General features: G+C 49.9%; 1 protein-coding gene across 1 annotated transcript in view; it reads right to left on the reverse strand.

The window, feature by feature from the left end:
• RNF220 (ring finger protein 220) overlaps positions 1-18,711 on the reverse strand; it is a 330,305-nt gene that overhangs the window by 75,003 nt on the left and 236,591 nt on the right. The window contains exon 6 of the mRNA XM_073357946.1: positions 8,701-8,796. Coding sequence (XP_073214047.1) covers positions 8,701-8,796 — 96 coding nt within the window. The remainder of the gene's footprint in view (positions 1-8,700; positions 8,797-18,711) is intronic.

Raw genomic sequence — 18,711 nt, forward strand, 5'->3', positions numbered from 1 at the left:
AAGGCGATTAGATTAGTCAGGCATGACCTTCCCTTGGTGAATCCATGCTGACTGTTCCTGATCACTTTCCTCTCATGTAAGTGCTTCAGGATTGATTCTTTGAGGACCTGCTCCATGATTTTTCCGGGGACTGAAGTGAGGCTGACTGGCCTGTAGTTCCCAGGATCCTCCTTCTTCCCTTTTTTAAAGATTGGCACTACATTAGCCTTTTTCCAGTCATCCGGGACTTCCCCCGTTCACCACAAGTTTTCAAAGATAATGGCCAATGGCTCTGCAATCACAGCCGCCAGTTCCTTTAGCACTCTCGGATGCAACTCATCTGGCCCCATGGACTTGTGCACGTCCAGTTTTTCTAAATAGTCCCTAACCACCTCTTTCTCCACAGAGGGCTGGCCATCTATTCCCCATGTTGTGATGCCCAGCACAGCAGTCTGGGAGCTGACCTTGTTCGTGAAGACAGAGGCAAAAAAATTATTGAGTACATTAGCTTTTTCCACATCCTCCGTCACTAGGTTGCCTCCCTCATTCATTAAGGGGCCCACACTTTCCTTGGCTTTTTTCTTGTTGCCAACATACCTGAAGAAACCCTTCTTGTTACTCTTAACATCTCTCACTAGCTGCAGCTCCAGGTGCGATTTGGCCCTCCTAATTTCATTCCTACATGCCCGAGCAATATTTTTATACTCTTCCCTGGTCATATGTCCAACCTTCCACTTCTTGTAAGCTTCTTTTTTATGCTTAAGATCCGCTAGGATTTCACCGTTAAGCCAAGCTGGTCGCCTGCCATATTTACTATTCTTTCGACACATCGGGATGGTTTGTCCCTGTAACCTCAACAGGGATTCCTTGAAATACAGCCAGCTCTCCTGGACTCCTTTCCCCTTCATGTTAGTCTCCAGGGGATCCTGGCCATCCGTTCCCTGAGGGAGTCAAAGTCTGCTTTCCTGAAGTCCAGGGTCTGTATCCTGCTGCTTACCTTTCTTCCCTGTGTCAGGATCCTGAACTCAACCAACTCATGGTCACTGCTTCCCAGATTCCCATCCACTTTTGCTTCCCCTACTAATTCTTCCCGGTTTGTGAGCAGCAGGTCAAGAAAAGCGCCCCCCCAGTTGGCTCCTCTAGCACTTGCACCAGGAAATTGTCCCCTACGCTTTCCAAAAACTTCCTGGATTGTCTATGCACCGCTGTATTGCTCTCCCAGCAGATATCAGGAAAATTAAAGTCACCCATGAGAACCAGGGCATGCGATCTAGTAGCTTCTGCGAGCTGCCGGAAGAAAGCCTCATCCACCTCATCCCCCTGGTCCGGTGGTCTATAGCAGACTCCCACCACTACATCACTCCTGTTGCTCACACTTCTAAACTTAATCCAGAGACACTCAGGTTTTTTTGCAGTATCGTACCGGAGCTCTGAGCAGTCATACTGCTCCCTTACATACAGTGCTACTCCCCCACCTTTTCTGCCCCGCCTGTCCTTCCTGAACAGTTTATAACCATCCATGACAGTACTCCAGTCATGTGAGTTATCCCACCAAGTCTCTGTTATTCCAATCACGTCATAATTCCTTGACATCACCAGGACCTCCAGTTCTCCCTGCTTGTTTCCAAGGCTTTGTGCATTCGTATATAAGCACTTGAGATAATCTGCTGATCGCCCCTCATTCTCAGTATGAGGCAGGAGCCCTCCCCTCACAGACATTCCTGCCTGTGCTTCCTCCCGGTATCCCGCTTTCCCACTTACCTCAGGGCTTTGGTCTCCTTCCCCCGGTGAACCTAGTTTAAAGCCCTCCTCACTAGGTTAGCTAGCCTGCTCGCAAAGATGCTCTTCCCTCTCTTCGTAAGGTGGAGCCCGTCTCTGCCCAGCACTCCTCCTTCATGGAACACCATCCCATGTCCAACCTTCCACTTCTTGTAAGCTTCTTTTTTATGTTTAAGATCCGCTAGGATTTCACCGTTAAGCCAAGCTGGTCGCCTGCCATATTTACTATTCTTTCGACTCATCGGGATGGTTTGTCCCTGTAACCTCAACAGAGATTCCTTGAAATAGAGAGAGGTGAGGCTTTGCTGGACAAGGATTTCAGCCACTCATTTTTACTTACTTCATGTATTATTCAGCCACAAATATTCCACAGCAGGCTTACCTAACCCATTCAGGGTGTTCTCTCCCTGCAGAGAAGGCCTGAAATGTTATCCTTAAGGCAGGAGGAGTGTTTCACTCTAGAGTTTTTTGTTATTCTCCCTTGGCAATGCTGGTAGATAGATACTAGCAAGGAAACTGACAAGGCCTGATCCCTACTCGCTATGCAGGCAAAACTCCCACTGAATTCAGTGATAGGGGGATTTGAGTGCAGAAAGAGAACTGGATTGGGCCCAAAGCAAATGAACAGGGCTGAAATGCCTGTGACAACGGAAGAAATGAGACAGCTGGGAAGAGATTTGGAGCCGCGATAATCATCTCAAGTCATGCATGAACCTTCCCTCTCAGGGGCGGCAGCAAGAAGCTTCTTCCTTCATCTGCCCACGCTTCTCATCTGACCACTCCCTTTATCTCCTTCATTCACTCCCAGCTTTGCACCATCTTTCACACCTTCTCCCTACCCTGCTGTGCTTGGAAAAGCCTCCTGGTTCGTGTTTGCCAAGCACCCTCCCCTCCTCCAGAAAACACCCAGAGAGCCACTTGTTCACAGAAGCATTCTATCGAGAAAGACCTCACATCACTGTGCTTTACCAGTTTGCAACATCATGGTCAAGCCAAAGGTCCTGCACCAAGCTCTGATGAATGGGCTTGTCACAGGGGGGGAGTTCTGTGCTGGGCAGTGTTTGGGGCCAAATCTGTTCATCAGACCTTGGAGCCTCTCTGTAGCCACGACTGCCTTTGCGGCTGCTCTCCCCGGGCACGTCTTCATTAGCAAGGTTAAAGCGCGGCCGCAGCACTGCTTTAATGTGGCTGTGTAGTCGCAGCTATAAAATCCCGCCCCCGCGAGGGGAGTAGCTCCCAGCGCTGGGGCACTGTTCACACTGGCACCGTGCAGCGCTGAAACGTGCAGCGCTCAGGGGGGTGTTTTTTCACACCCCGAGCGAGAAAGTTGCAGTGGTGTAAAGTGGCCCCACTCAACAGAGGAGGGTGCGTGGCAGGCAGGGTGGCGTGCCTGGGAGTGCATGTGTGAGAGGAGCTGAGAGTGAATTTCCTGAGGGCTGTTTAGCCTTGGGTTCTCCATGCATAATCTTCCCAAGGTAAAGTCCCAGATATGTGATCCTGGAATCAACAACTTTCTTTGACTCAAACCTGTTCCCTTTTAGTTCAAGTTCCAATGAACTGCATTCAGAGTTAGTCTATTTTCCTGTCTTGGTTTGGCTGGGATGGGGGGGGTTCGTTTTGGCAGGGGCCAGGTCTAAAGGCATCAGCTCAGAGGAGGGATATTTTTAATAGTTATGGGCCAAACCTTAATCTTAAATCCAAACCCCTTAGCTTTCCGGATGATTCAGGTTCGGATTTGGTTCTGGGCCCATTTTCCAGGTCAGACGCTGGTGAAATCTCACAAGAGAATAGCTGATCCCACAAGATTTGCATGGCATAAATTGTGCGCAACCATCTGATGATTAGGATCGTTTGCTGAGCGCTGACGTGCTCAGCACTGTATAAAACACAAGAGGAGATGGCTCCTGCCCCAACGAGCTTAGAGAAGAGGTGGGCAAATTACGGCCACATCCAGCCCTCCAGACATTTTAATCTGGCCCTCAAGCTCCTGCCAGGGAGCAGGGTCGAGGTCTTGCCCCACTCCGCATGGCTCCCGGAAGCAGCGGCATATCCCCACTCCGGCTCCTACGTGTAGGGGCAGCCCTGGGGCTCCACATGCTGCCCCCACCCCAAGTGCTGTCCCCGCAGCTCCCATTGGCTGGGACCCACAGCCAATGGGAGCTGCAGGGGCAGTGCAAGTGCATAGGGCAGCGTGCAGAGCTGCCTGGCCACACCTCCGCATAGGAGCCGGAAGGGGGACATGCTGCTGTTTCTGGGAGCTGCTTGAGGTAAGTGCCACCCGGAGCCTGCCCCCCTGGTGCCCTCCCATGCCCCAACCCCCTGCCCCAGCCCTGATCCCTCTCCCGCCCTCTGAACCCCTCAGTCCCAGCCCGGAGCACCCACCTGCAACCCCAATTCCTCATCCCCAACCCCACCCCAGAGCCTGCACCCCCAGCCGGAGCCCTCATGCCCTCCTGCACCCCAACCCCCAATTTCGTGAGCCTTCGTGGCCCGCCATACAATTTCCATACCCAGACGAGGCCCTCAGGCAAAAAAGTTTGCCTACCCCGGCTTAGAGTCTAAAAGATCTCATGAGATTTCCACCATTTGGAACCAAAACCCTATGAGTTTTCAGTACCATGAACCTGAACCTTCGAACCCAGCCTTCCTAAACCAGCTCCGGATCCAACCACGGCCGCAGTGGCCCATCTCTATTCTACAGGAGCGTCTCGCTCCAATCCGAATGAAAGGGTACTTAGGGTTACTGCTAAGGTAGGCGTCTCACCTGTACGCCAGGTAGGGTCCTGACATGTTGTACCTGCCAAAGGCCAGCAGCTCAGTGGCTGTAGGCTGAGGCTATGGTTGTATCAAGGAGCACGACGGAAGGTCTCAAAAGACACCAGGGCCCCAATTCAGTGGTGTCACAAAGATGATGCAAGTTACACACTGGGTATTAATTGCTTGGCAAATGGACGCTCAATATCTTCATAAATGATCTGGAGGATGGTGTGGATTGCACCCTCAGCAAGTTTGCGGACGACACTAAACTGGGAGGAGTGGTAGATACGCTGGAGGGCAGGGATAGGATACAGAGGGCCCTAGACAAATTGGAGGATTGGGCCAAAAGTAACCTGATGGGGTTCAACAAGGACAAGTGCAGAGTCCTGCACTTAGGACGGAAGAACCCAATGCACAGCTACAGACTAGGGACCGAATGGCTCGGCAGCAGTTCTGCAGAAAAGGACCTAGGGGTGACAGTGGATGAGAAGCTGGATATGAGTCAGCAGTGTGCCCTTGTTGCCAAGAAGGCCAATGGCATTTTGGGATGTATACATAGGGGCATGGCCAGCAGATCGAGGGACGTGACCGTTCCCCTCTATTCGACATTGGTGAGGCCTCATCTGGAGTACTGTGTCCAGTTTTGGGCCCCACACTACAAGAAGGATGTGGAAAAATTGGAAAGAGTCCAGCGGAGGGCAACAAAAATGATTAGGGGACTGGAACACATGACTTATGAGGCGAGGCTGAGGGAACTGGGATTGTTTAGTCTGCGGAAGAGAAGAATGAGGGGGGATTTGATAGCTGCTTTCAACTACCTGAGAGGTGGTTACAGAGAGGATGGTTCTGGACTATTCTCAGTGGTAGAAGAGGACAGGACAAGGAGTAATGGTCTCAAGTTGCAGTGGGGGAGGTTTGGGTTGGATATTAGGAAAAGCTTTTTCACTAGGAGGTTGGTGAAACACTGGAATGGGTTAGCAAGGGAGGTGGTGGAATCTCCTTCCTTAGAGGTTTTTAAGGTCAGGCTTGACAAAGGCCTGGCTGGGATGATTTAGTTGGGGATTGGTCCTGCTTTGAGCTCGGGGTTGGACTAGATGACCTCCTGAGGTCCCTTCCAACCCTGATATTCTATGATTCTATGATGTACGAAGGAAAGCAAGGCAACCTGCTCAGACAGGGCATTCAGTGGTGACCAAATTCAGCTCTTGGCAAAAGAGGGTGCAACTTACATTCAAATCAACAGATGTGCCTGTTTACGCTAATGCTGAATTTGGCCCTGTGTAGCTGGGGGGTGGGGGACGGTTTGAACAGCTTTATCACTCTCACGTTAGTTGCTTTATCAGCTGCACTCCCGTTCAGTGTGTAAGTCATGCTCATCCTTCACACCCACTGAATGCCAAACTGGTTCAAGTTACACCACCTTGCCACTTACTCCTGTTTTCTGATCTGCTTACACCTGCGGTGGATTGCACCTTATCATTTGTATCCCAGCTGCACTTGATCCACAGACTCTCATGGGAATTGCATTTGCTTACTTCAGAGTATATCTGGAAGAACGGGATCCTCCAGGGAAGTAATCAGCTCAACCTTCCCCCCAATATTTCTTTAACCTTCCTATTACCAAATCTCCATCTCCGCTAAATATTGGCTTGTAAAAAGGACCAGAGGGCTATTAAGGCCAAACCTTAGGAATTCACCTCTGAAAATCCAGAGAGCAGAAGTCTGTGCTCCAACATTTTACTAATACCTTGTATCGTCTCTATTACGTCATAAATAACCCAAGGAACTTGCAATGCAAAATTACTAGTGCTGCAGCTCTAAGAAGCAGGTATCATCACAGCACACTTCTGCACATGAAAAGCTCAGTTCTGCAGCCCTTCAATCACTGGGAGATTCTTCTGCACGAGGGCCAGTAGATCAGGCTTCACCATTCTTTGACTCCAGAGCAATTCAGAGGGGCCAAATTCTCATTTACACAAAGGATTTACACCGCTCTGGCAGCCACTGGAAGGTCCCTTTATGCTACCAGAGTGGCATGCCGCAGTGCAAATGAAAATCAGACCCCGAGGTCTTTTCTCCCTGCAGCGCAGAGTTATAATTCCCATTATGCATTTGCATTAAGGGGCTGCAACCCCTCATAAAACACACTCACAAACTTCAGATGTGTCAGGCAAGCTAGACTCAGCACATGGAGGAGGGGTGCAATGCAAATCCTTGTACTGAGCGACGGGAGAACACAAAATTATGCTGACAAATTTCACAGAGCCTAAAACTCATGAGAAGCTGAGAGCACAGGCCACTCCACATCCTCCAGGCCCAGGTTTGTACATCACAAAAAGGACCACTGAGAAAACTTCATCCGAGCTGTTTTTGAAAGTTCACTTTTTGTTTTAATAGAAAGAAGTATTGTGACAGGAGAGAGGGCAGCATATTTTGGTCAAACATTTCTCGTTCACACCTGGGCCTGCTTCTCTGCTGCCCGGTTCCATGAGCTGTTGCTTTCACCCGGCAAAGGGGGGATAAAGTTCTGCTAAATCAGAATGGAATTGTCCGACACTCCCTTAGCACTGGTGTAAGTGACTCAGGGACATGGGGAGTCAGGCTCACGTTTGATAACAGATATGGAATACATGACTGCATTGGGCGGGATGCACGGTATGTTGGCCCGGGTTTGAGATGGGCCTTCAAGAAGTGAAGGGCAGAATAGTTACCAGTGAATATTAAACAATAAATAATAATAATAATTTGCACAGTCATGATGTATGCATGCCTTGGGCCCTGATCCTAAGACAGATTCCTGCATGATGTTTCATTCAGTGGGGACCTGCCCATGAGGATCCATTTGCAGGAGCAACCTCGTGATCATATTGTCACCACCCCTTGTCCTTCCTCTCCCCTGCCCGCCCCCATCACCCTTGACCTTTACTTGTTGCATAATATCAAACCAAGGCCATCTACTCCTGCGGGCAGGGAGTATGTCCTTGCATGTCTGTGAAGTGCATGAAAATGTTTCTGGATGCTCAAGAAATAACTATCTTACGACTCAGAAGCCAGAGGTGAGTTCTGCAGACCAGTGTCACTGAGCCGTTCGCACCACTCCATGCTGGCATGTGTTCTGTGTGTGCCAAGTTCCGGATCTCACAGAGAAATCTCTTTAAAATGATTTAGAAAGTTTAAAAAAATGTTATTGGAACTAATTTTTGTATCTCTTCACATATAGGATCCTTGCAAGCCATGAACCCAACTGCATAGAGTTCAGAGGGAGAGGAAAGGTATAACAAATATGATTTTAGAAACCACTACAAATAAGCTAAGCTAGAATTTTCACGTGCAACGTGGTAATGTTAAAGTCAGATTCCTCTGGACCTTCCACAGCGAGAAGCAGGTGCTGTTTATCTCATTAGGGTGCTGGAATTCTCTGCTCCCTAATGAGGTAGAGCTCCCATTTTGATAGCCCTGACCGGGTGTGAGTTACTGGATCATAAACAGACCATTGATACATGACTGAATGTTACCTCTCTTGAGCCTTTGATCAGTGTCATTTTACAGGGAAATTGTAAATCGGGGAGGCAGCAGGAAACATTTTCCTTGACTGTACCATGCATATATGGCTATACATTTGAGTCCTATGTGCATGATTCAGGCCTGGCTATATATTAGGCATAGAGGCCACAAATTACCCTCAATCCACATCAATGAAACACACAACTGAGAGTACAATATGTCTCTTAACTTGCATTGTATTGCACTAACCCTGTGGGGTTGTGTTCTGTTGCATTCTGACCTGTATGCCCACACACCATGATGCAATGCAGCCAGAAGTCCCAGACAGTTCTATGGTGCGTAATCATGCTTTGGGGGCATCCCAGAAGACTGGCTCTTTGCTAATAATACTAAATAATATGACTTGGATGACCTAATTTTTGTAATAATTTGCATGTCTACAGCCCTTTCTAGGATCTCAAAGGGCAGTACCTTAATGTGTTATGCCTCACAGCTCCTCAGTGAGAGAGGGAAGTATTAATATCCCCCTTTTCCACACAGAGAAACAGGGGCAGGGAGGTTGAGGAGCTAGGCCAAGGTCATGGAGGGACTTGGGAGTAGTTCTTAGGAGTTTCTGGCTCCTAGTCCTGTGCTAAGACCAACGGATTGCACTGCCTGGCTGGTTCCTGGCTGCTGTCTCACCTGGTATCTGTCTGAGTGATGGATATCATCTGAGGAGTGAGGCGATGCTGTCCGAGAGTCTCCTTCCCGCTTGATTGAGGCTGACAACAAAATTGACTGCAAGAGAAAGAGAGGAAAGGAGAAATTTACACTGTGAGCAAGGCAGAGCAATGATACATCAAAGGCAGTGTCAAGGTCTTTCCCATTCCCAGCAGGAATGTATTGTCGCTGGCCAATAAACACTGTAACAGGCCCAGAGGGGGCATGTTAGCACCGGCTGACAGCGTGCTGGTTTGGCCTCTTGGGTGTGGGAGAGCACATGCCATATCACGGGAGGGCTGGGTCTGAGAGAGCAGCAACAGGGGGTCTGCTCCCACAGCCGAATCCCAGGCCCTGTACACAGCCCGTTCACATAGGAGCTGCTCTGCCCTTCAGGAGGGCTGGGATCCTCCTCCCCATCCTGGGGCCAAGGAGCAGAACATCCTCGCAGCCCTTCTGCGACCATCACTGCAGCCTCAGGGCCTGCACGACCGGTATGGAAACCCTACATATTGGGCGAGAACGGTGGTGCAATGTCATTGCAGACTGCTACGCTGTAACCTTCACCCATCCTGCCCTCAGATCCCTTCTTTGTGGGCCTGCTGCAGAGGTTGCTGTGGACATGGGCCCTCTGACCCCTTGCCCGGCCTCTCCACACCCTCCTTTTCATGGAGCTGCGCTGATTCCACTGTGTTCAGGGCCTTCCATGTGGCACGGGCATGTGGCTGGCAGTGCTGCAGAGGTAAAGCTCGAGCTCTCCAGCAGGGGCAGCAATGGGCAGGTAGGTGCCCATTGCTTTCCCACTCCCTCCTAGTGAGGCTGCGAAGATGCAAGAGGCACAGCATGGTGCTGTGTGGGAGGAGAGGACAGGAATCTGGAAAGGGGAAAGGATAGCCTAGAATGAGATGCACCATCCTAGCTTGGGGTCCTGTCTCATAACCTCCCTGTCTGATGACCTGTTTACAGAGAAAACACATCAACATGCATTCACGTAACGTGAAGGTTGCAGAATGGACACGGTCAAATGTGAGAGTTAAGTCAGCAAGTGCAATCTTAACTCTGCCCCCTAGTGCACTGGGAGAAAGTCTTTACTTTTAGGATCAGAATAGATTATCAGGTCGTTTATCTAAGGTTGTAAAAAAGATGTTTGTAGCATTTTGTAGCACTGAATAGACACATAGAATGCATGAAACCCAAAACACACACTAGAAAACATCCTCAAACAGGATACTACAGATGAAAGCATAACAATGTACAACAAGAATAAAAAGCATTGTGTACCAGCATACACTTAAATTACACTAAATGTCTCGGTAATGACATCTCACTAACAAAGATGCTTCATTAATACACATTATATTGTAATTCACTATTACTCTTGAATACATTTTAATACAAAGCATTTGGAAAAACACAAATTTTTGCACAAGGATATGGAAAAAATCAAAAAATTATTTTTATTGTGACTTAAGAAATATATTGATAGCCTTCAAATCAACAGCGGGGAAGTATAAATTCAGTGCACCCAACGCTTATGGGACATCACAGGACTAGTGTGACAATACTTAAAGGACATACATCCAGTAATAATTTAACTTTAGTAATAGGGGAGTTTGAGGAAAAAGTCTATGAAAAATACAAATTAGCTAAGGGTTGGTCTACACTAGAAAGTTACATTGACCCAACTACGTCGCTCAGGGGTGTGAAAAATTCATCCCTCTGAGAGACATAGATAAGTTGACATAAGCCCCAGCGTAGACAGTTCTAGATTGATGGAAGAATTCTTCTGTCAACATAGCTACTGCCTCTCGCAGAGGTGGATTTACTGCAGTTATGGGAGAATCCCTTCTGTCACTGTAGTGAATGTCTCCACTACAGGCCTGCAGAAGTGCAGCGGCAGTTGTTCCGCTGTAGCATTTCTAGTGTAGACCCAGCCCGAACTTCTGCGTAAGAGACATCGTAAAGCAAGCAATCTTAAAAAATATCCACTGAAAATCCAGCTCGCCAAGTGTTTGTTTCTGAGGAACATCCGGTAGGATGCAACAATAACAAATGATTGCTCAGAGGCAGGTAAGTCCGCAACGGGATAGAAGAATATCATCTGAAATGTCCAGGCCAAATGTGGGGACAGTACTGTTAAAAGACAGTAGAGGGAGGAGAACTTTCCAAAACATTTGCCTTTGGGCTGACATTAAACATGGAAACAATTGAACCCAAAATGTGACTTTTTTTGGAAAGGTATGAGCAGCTGGAAACAGCATGTAAAATGACTCAGCAGAAAAAAGATGGCCAGTTGGCAAGATGTGAGCCTCAAGGGCCCCACTGGACCCTGATCTCAATCGGGGCATGTCTACACTGCATTGTAAGCCTGGGTCTGGGGGACCTGGGCTTGTGGACTCAGTGTTTCCAAGCCCATATCTGAGCGTCCACACTGCATTATCAATTGGGTTTATAATTGCTGGACCCAGTTCTCACAGCCATGCTAATGTGTCCACACTGCATGATGCAGAACTTCTGACTTGAGCTGTGGCCACACTGCAAAATGACAGGGCTTGGACTGGGCTCTAACCCACTCCCTTAGAAGGGTCTTTTAGGACGTGGGTCCGGGGTGCTTTCTAACCCGAGTCAGACTGATTTGGGTGTGGATGGAAGGGGGGCTTGGCTCAAACCTGAGTCAGAGCCCGGGTGTACTGTGCAGTGTAGACACACCCTAAGTGGTCAACCTACGGGATTCTCATATAGCCCTTCCCTGAGCACCTTGCCAGGGGAGAGGGAAGCTGAGCTGGAGTTAATCCCTTGTTCATCAGGGAGCAGGGAATCACCCTGACCCAAGCAGAGTTTAATGGAAAGCCCTGATTGTAACCTTAATTCGATTGGGAGTCTGCGTGGATATGGCTGCCCTGGATGAGGGATGTTTGTTCACTTCAGGTGATCTTGTGACTGGAGAAAGTGGGGCAGGCTTGGCATATGGAGCATCTCTAGGCTCCTGCCTCTGGCTGTGTTTGCCACAATACATTGCCTTGTCCTGGGCTGCCAACATTGCTGTATAAGGCTGGGTCTCCTTTTCTCCTTCTTAGTGCCAAGGTTAATTATTTCTACAGCAGCTCTTTAATATTTCTCAGAAGCTGCAGGAGGAATTCTGTTGAAAAACACTGAGTTCCTGTTAGAAAAAAAAGGAACCCCACCCCCCCAAAAAAAGGGGACAAGGAGGAATTTAAAAGTCCTGAGACTGCAAACGGTGCTTTAAAATGAAGGGCTGGGGTCTCGGCTCTCGGTCTCTGAGAGCTCTGAGTCTGGGTCAGCTCAGCGATTCGGAAGCAAGACAGCCTCCTGTTGCAGTGGAACACCCTGTCCCTCCTGAAATAAGCTGACCATCCCGGTGCTGCGGGGGTTAAACACGTCATCTTCAGGCGAGAAAAATACACCACGTTCCCCCCTGCCTCCCTCGTCCCAGCAGACCAATCCCTTCCACCCCCCACTCCGCCCACAGCCGCTGGTAGCTCTAATCCAATATGATTATGTGAAAAATGGTCGGGCTAGCTCTGGAGACAGTAAATTAAACGTTATGTATTAGTTTTTAGCGTGCGGTCCCGGGAAGCATGCTGGCCCCATTTATTCCACAGCCTTCCTGAGCACCATGGCGATGACCTCTGGAAAAACGCAGGGCTAAACTAATCCCAAAGATGTCAATCTCGAGGCCTCTTCTACATACACTTGCCGTTTAGATTAATAAACTGTCTATTTTTAAATTGTGTGCAAGCACTTCAATTCTAAACCCCTCGCTGGCATGTTAAACACAGCGCTCGTGATGCCAAGTCACACTTCCCCTTTGCTGGTAGCAAACTTGACTTCATTTGGTTTTCTCATTTCCCTGAGACGTGGAGAACGCTTTGCCTTCCTGGCCGCATAGGCAGGACTGTCACCGCTGCAGATGGGGGAAAGCAGGCGCAGGGCCTAAGGATTAGAAACCCGCGCGGTCTGAGGCCAACCTTATTTCTGCATTAGGCCGACCTCGCTGCCATCCCAGTTTTGGCCTCTCTTTCCTAATCCGTCATTTCAGGGCTGTCTCCTGGCATTGGGTGGGCGGGGGGGGCACTGTCATGGCACCAGTCCCCAGGGGCATCCGCCCTCTGCAGGCAGAGCTCTTGCCTGCCCCTCTAGCCCAGCTAGTATGGAGGGGGCAGAATTGTAACCTGCCCCCCCCCTGCAGTGGTTAGTGGTGCTAACGCTGCCCTAGACTTTGTGCTCAGGGCGCAGGACTGTGGCTGCTCCATGGGGGAAAAGGCTCCTTGGTGCTCTCTCTCCCCAGCCCTCGGACATCCCCATCATCTGGCCTCTGGGAATTTCATTCCAGAATGACCAGCCTCAGGATGACCCAAGACAGCCATTTAGGGAAGGTGAAGCAATTGCTTGTCCTCCATGTCTTGGGTCAAACCACTGGACTGTGATGCAAATTCTGGTTCGGGCTTTCCATGGAGAATACAACCAGCACTCTGAAGTTGAATCTCCTCATGTTAAAAGCCTGTCAGCACCCAGGCTGGAGGTACCAGAATCACTGGATCCACCAAGGGGCCCAGAGACAATGGGTCGGATTCATTCCAATGAGTCTGAGGGCAGGGGATGCGATCATAATTCGTTAGGAGATCAGTAACAAAGAGAGAAAGGCCCAATCCAGAATGCTGAATCTAGACCCCTTTGAATGTCTGGGATCGGGGCAGGAGGGAGGTGAAACAGGACGCTAAGGAATCAAATCCTTGGGTCCATCCTTACGGGTTTGGTTCTAGGTCAGATCAAGAGCTGGAAGGGGCCTGTTGCCTTGTTTAGATGTGGCTAAAATCTCACACAAATTCCTTGTGAGTTTTTCACTATTCAAGATGATAGGAAACGAATCTAGTAAAAATGATACTTCACATCTGAGGCCTGACAAAGCACCAACAATCATTAGAAAAGTCCCAGCACCACCTACCCAGATTGGAGCTTGTGCCCCGGAACTGTCTTTAGAAACACCCAGGTTTTGCCACAGTCACCAAGTCATTATGTTTGTGCATAAGTAGCACCCAGAGTATGCAGCCAATTGCACAAACCATGTTTTCCTGTAACTACTGAAATCCTGCCGTTATTGCTAGAACCATTCATTACTTTATCTGCCTTTCCCGAGCAATGCTTGCATTTTACAGTGCTGGGGAGGACCTGGCTACAACTGAGTTCAAACACAGTTCTGTCTTGCAGTGCCACCTGGGTCAAGTCACATTTCATCTGTCTCCCCGAATCGTACTACAGTCATGGACTTTTGCATGGCAGGCGCACTGCTTTGGTAACACGGATGAACTGTGTTTTAATCCTGTCAGTGCCTGATCTGTGTTGTAACTGCATTCCCTCGCTACGGCGTAGATAGAACTATCATTTGTGAGAGAAATCTGCCTTTTTGGGGGGGCATAAATCTAGCTCAATCCCCTCATCCCTGAACTAATCCCTCATGCATGACTCCTTTTGACACGGTCTCCCACAGTATTCTTGTCAGCAAGTTAAAGAAGTACGGGCTGGATGAATGCACTATAAGGTGGGTAGAAAGTTGGCTAGATTGTCGGGCTCAACGGGTAGTGATCAATGGCTCCATGTCTAGTTGGCAGCCGGTGTCAAGTGGAGTGCCCCAGGGGCCGGTCCTGGGGCCGGTTTTGTTCAATATCTTCATAAATGATCTGGAGGATGGTGTGGATTGCACTCTCAGCAAATTTGCGGATGATACTAAACTGGGAGGAGTGGTTGATACGCTGGAGGGCAGGGATAGGATACAGAGGGACCTAGACAAATTGGAGGATTGGGCCAAAAGAAATCTGATGAGGTTCAATAAGGATAAGTGCAGGGTCCTGCACTTAGGACGGAAGAACCCAATGCACCGCTACAGACTAGGGACCGAATGGCTAGGCAGCAGTTCTGCGGAAAAGGACCTAGGGGTGACAGTGGATGAGAAGCTGGATATGAGTCAGCAGTGTGCCCTTGTTGCCAAGAAGGCCAATGGCATTTTGGGATGTATATGTAGGGGCATAGCGAGCAGATAAAGGGACGTGATCGTTCCCCTCTATTCAACATTGGTGAGGCCTCATCTGGAGTACTGTGTCCAGTTTTGGGCCCCACACTACAGGAAGGATGTGGAAAAATTGGAGAGAGTCCAGCGAAGGGCAACAAAAATGATTAGGGGTCTGGAACACATGACTTATGAGGAGAGGCTGAGGGAACTGGGATTGTTTAGTCTGCAGAAGAGAAGAATGAGAGGGGATTTGATAGCTGCTTTCAACTACCTGAGAGGTGGTTACAGAGAGGATGGTTCTAGACTATTCTCAGTGGTAGAAGAGGACAGGACAAGGAGTAATGGTCTCAAGTTGCAGTGGGGGAGGTTTAGGTTGGATATTAGGAAAAACTTTTTCACTAGGAGGGTGGTGAAACACTGGAATGCGTTACCTAGGGAGGTGGTGGAATCTCCTTCCTTAGAAGTTTTTAAGGTCAGGCTTGACAAAGCCCTGGCTGGGATGATTTATTGGGGATTGGTCCTGCTTTGAGCAGGGGGTTGGACTAGATGACCTCCTGAGGTCCCTTCCAACCCTGATATTCTATGATTCTATGATTCCTCTATGCCTGACTTAGTTCTCCGGCTCTATGGCAGGCATGACCATGGTGTGTTTGTACATGTGAAACAGGCAAAGGAGACGCAGACATGGCCCAGAGAGGCTGGATGTTCCCAGCGGGGACAGTAACACATCACATTTCACCCGCATCGCTCTCTGCCCATCACCCCGGCTACAATGATTCCTTGCCTCTGAGGCACTCTGTACTATCGGTAGAAACTGGAGCCGCTCCCCTTCCCGTATGATGAGAGCAGGTATATATGCCCATGCACTTCCCAGCGGGATTCCTTGCTGCTTGGACAATGCATCTATGCACTGAATTGTTCCCTTTCTTCCTGGGGAAACGGGTACTGGAGAGCTCAGCCCTGCCCCCATGCCCCAGGTACTGGCCTGTAATTCAGATCCAGAGCCTGGTTGGATCGTGTGTGACCAGGCTTCATCTCCCTGTGCCAAGGCCTCAGGGCAAGCTCCCCCCACCTTCCCACGGCAAGCCAAGCCACCGCTGGGGCGTTGAAAGACACAGAAAGGGCCTTGTGTAAGCACCAGCATTACCTCTCATTTCTCCCTCCCCTTTAAATCATCTCTCCGCTGGGCAACGGCGCTCTCTGTAGAGGTCATAAACCCTAAGAGGATCAGCCGCAGCATTACACCTGGGGCAAGCTAAATAAAAAAAGGTCACCGGCGCTTTTTAAACATGGACAAAAAAGCAGTAAAATGTGTTTGGGAAAAAAAAAATCTGGCATTAAATCATGACTTTTTGCCTGTCTTGCCTCATTAAAAGTGGCCTTTTGGAAGGTAAAATTATCATTGTAAGCGATAAGATCTTTAAGAAAATAATTCACGGCTTCTTCACCCTTTAATATGATAGCCGCCATCGGCTAATTTTTTGCTTAATGGCAACGAGGCCATCAATCTTGTCCAAGCCGTGTGCTCACCCTCTCCTCCCTCCCCTCCTGCCGGTCTGGGCAGCCATGTCTCTGGCGTGGCTCCCAGGAGCCATCTTTTACTTTCTTCTGCCTTCCCCGCAGTGGGCAGTGAGTGGGTAAGACAGGCCAGGGGAGGCTGAGCCCACAAAGCCTGGCGTGGCCCCACTCATGCTCCACCCCCAGGCCCTCTCCCGTCTGCTTCCAGGTCCCACTCTTCCCCTGTGGCTGGGGCTGGCCGGCCTATGGCTGGGACTTGGGGCGTCTGGAGCCAGCGCTCGTGGGAGGCTCGAGGGGTGCTCTGGGCTCTGGCAGGAGAGGGGGTGGAATGGGTGGGGGGCCTCGGGCAGAAGGGGAGGGGCTGGGGCCTAGCCTCCTCCAACGGTCTGGTCACGCGCCGCCCAGGCGGAGTGGGAAGAGGTTTGCTGTGTGTTTGGTGGAGCGGGCGCGGGCAGGACTTCATGGGTGCGATTGTGGGCATACATGAATGTGTGTGTGTGCATGGAGATGGCAGCTGTATCTGTTCGTGTTCATCAGGTGGAATTCAGTCCCTGGGCAGAGGGCTGAGCCCAAGGCCTAGGTACCACGTAAGTCCCAGAGGGTGTCTTGACCATGTGCTGGCCCTCTGCCCTCGGGTGAATTTCACCTTCTGTGTGTGTGGACCTGGCCTCTCCAGGGATTGTGCAATTCTGCAGAGCTCTGGGGCAGTGACTGGAAAGGTTGTAGCAGCTTTGTTTCAATTAAAAAATGCATGGTCTCAATTAATTAAAAATGATACTGCCATCAGCACAGAAGCCCCCATGTTTAAAACTCAATGCTCTCCCGATCCTGTGGCAAGGGTGGGCACAGCAGCTCCTCCATGCCAAATTAGAGCAGCCTGAGGGGAGCTCTAATTTACACTGCCTGAGGGCCCAAAATGTAGCCAATCATCAGTGTGTTCTGGCCATACCCCTGCTACACCAGCAATGGGGAGCAGGGGAAAGAGAGTGTCGTGTAACAGCCATAATTTCAGCACTATGCCGTGAGCACATCACTCTTGCAGAGCTCTCCCTGGGCTGGCATTAGGCCCACATTGCGGGAGCTGTGCAAAGCAGCCATGTTACATGAGAGGGTCAGGCCCTTCGTTTGTGTAAGTGAAAGCTGAATTCCCAGAGTTCCAGGAGGGGTGACTTCTTCCATGGGTGACCATGGGTGTGTCTGCGTGTGAAAGGACTGGTGTGCATGTGTATGCCACCTGTGGGAGGATGGGTGTACCTGCACGTGTGTGAGTGACTGTGCATGTGTGTTTACACAAATATGTGTTCCTGTGTACAGGCATACCTGGGTGTGCAACCACGCAGAACTGTGAGAGCTGCACGTGAGCAGTGCATGGTGCCTGCAGGTGGACACACACCCATGTGCAAACAGATCTCTGGGGCCCTGCTGCGTGTGTATATGTGCCTCAGTTGGCATGCATGTGACTCTTGGCCCTGCGAGAGGGAGGGAGGGGTGTATGTATGGGAGAGAGCGGGAGCTGGTTCCTGTCAGGATGCAGCCCTCGCACCAAGGAAATGGATTGAAATTGCCAGCACACACTAACCGTCGCCTCCCCCTCCCTTAACTACCTTCTCCCTGTGCCGCAGACGGGTCAGGTGTCAGCACAGGGAGAGGCTAGCAGATGCCTTTGACATTCTGCTTCCTTTCAAGGCCAGCCATTTGAGACTATTAAGTGCTGGACTCTGGCTTTCTGATAGCCCCAGAAAAACACAGGGAGTCTATTTTTCTTAAACAATCTATCAGAGCTGCTGTCAGCAGAACAAATACCCTAGCCCTTCTTTTTCTATATCTCGATGGCCTTTTTTTTATTTTGGCACAAAGTGTTTCCTGCTTGATGCGTTCAGCCTTAACTCTGCCGTCTAAATAGGTACTTATCACTTAACATGGAGGTGATAGCTTGACATGTTTGCTGTCTCCTGCCCTCCCCACCGTGGCAGGGAAGCAGTGGAAGTGTTGCTAATAGCTGTTATCACTTGGGAACTGTAACCCGAAAGCAACGACTGATACCAGGCCTCAACTCCACTTCCTCCCCCCGCCCCCACTCTGCAGGTTGCTTTGGATGTTAGTGCTGGAGGATCTTGGACACAAAGATGCTAATAGTCCTAGAAGTAGGGTGACCATACACCCATCCTGGCCGGGACAGTCCTGTTTCTAAGCTCTGTCCCGGCCGTCCCGCCTTCTTTTTACAAAAAGGGGCGTTTGTCCCATTTGCTCTTCCCAGCTGATTAGCTGGCAAGAGAAAACAAACAAATGCCCAATTTACCAAAAGAGTCGGGTGCGGGTATGGAGGAACGTTGCAGGGGCAGCAATGCGAGGTGCCGGGCAGTGGGGCTCAGGGACAGCCCCAGCCGCAGCCCCAGCTGGCGTGGATCTCCAAGGGGTCAGCCCCAGCGGCAGGAAGTGTGGAGGTT

This window comes from Lepidochelys kempii, chromosome 8 (genome assembly GCF_965140265.1).
Source record: "Lepidochelys kempii isolate rLepKem1 chromosome 8, rLepKem1.hap2, whole genome shotgun sequence".
Taxonomy (NCBI): domain Eukaryota; kingdom Metazoa; phylum Chordata; order Testudines; family Cheloniidae; genus Lepidochelys; species Lepidochelys kempii.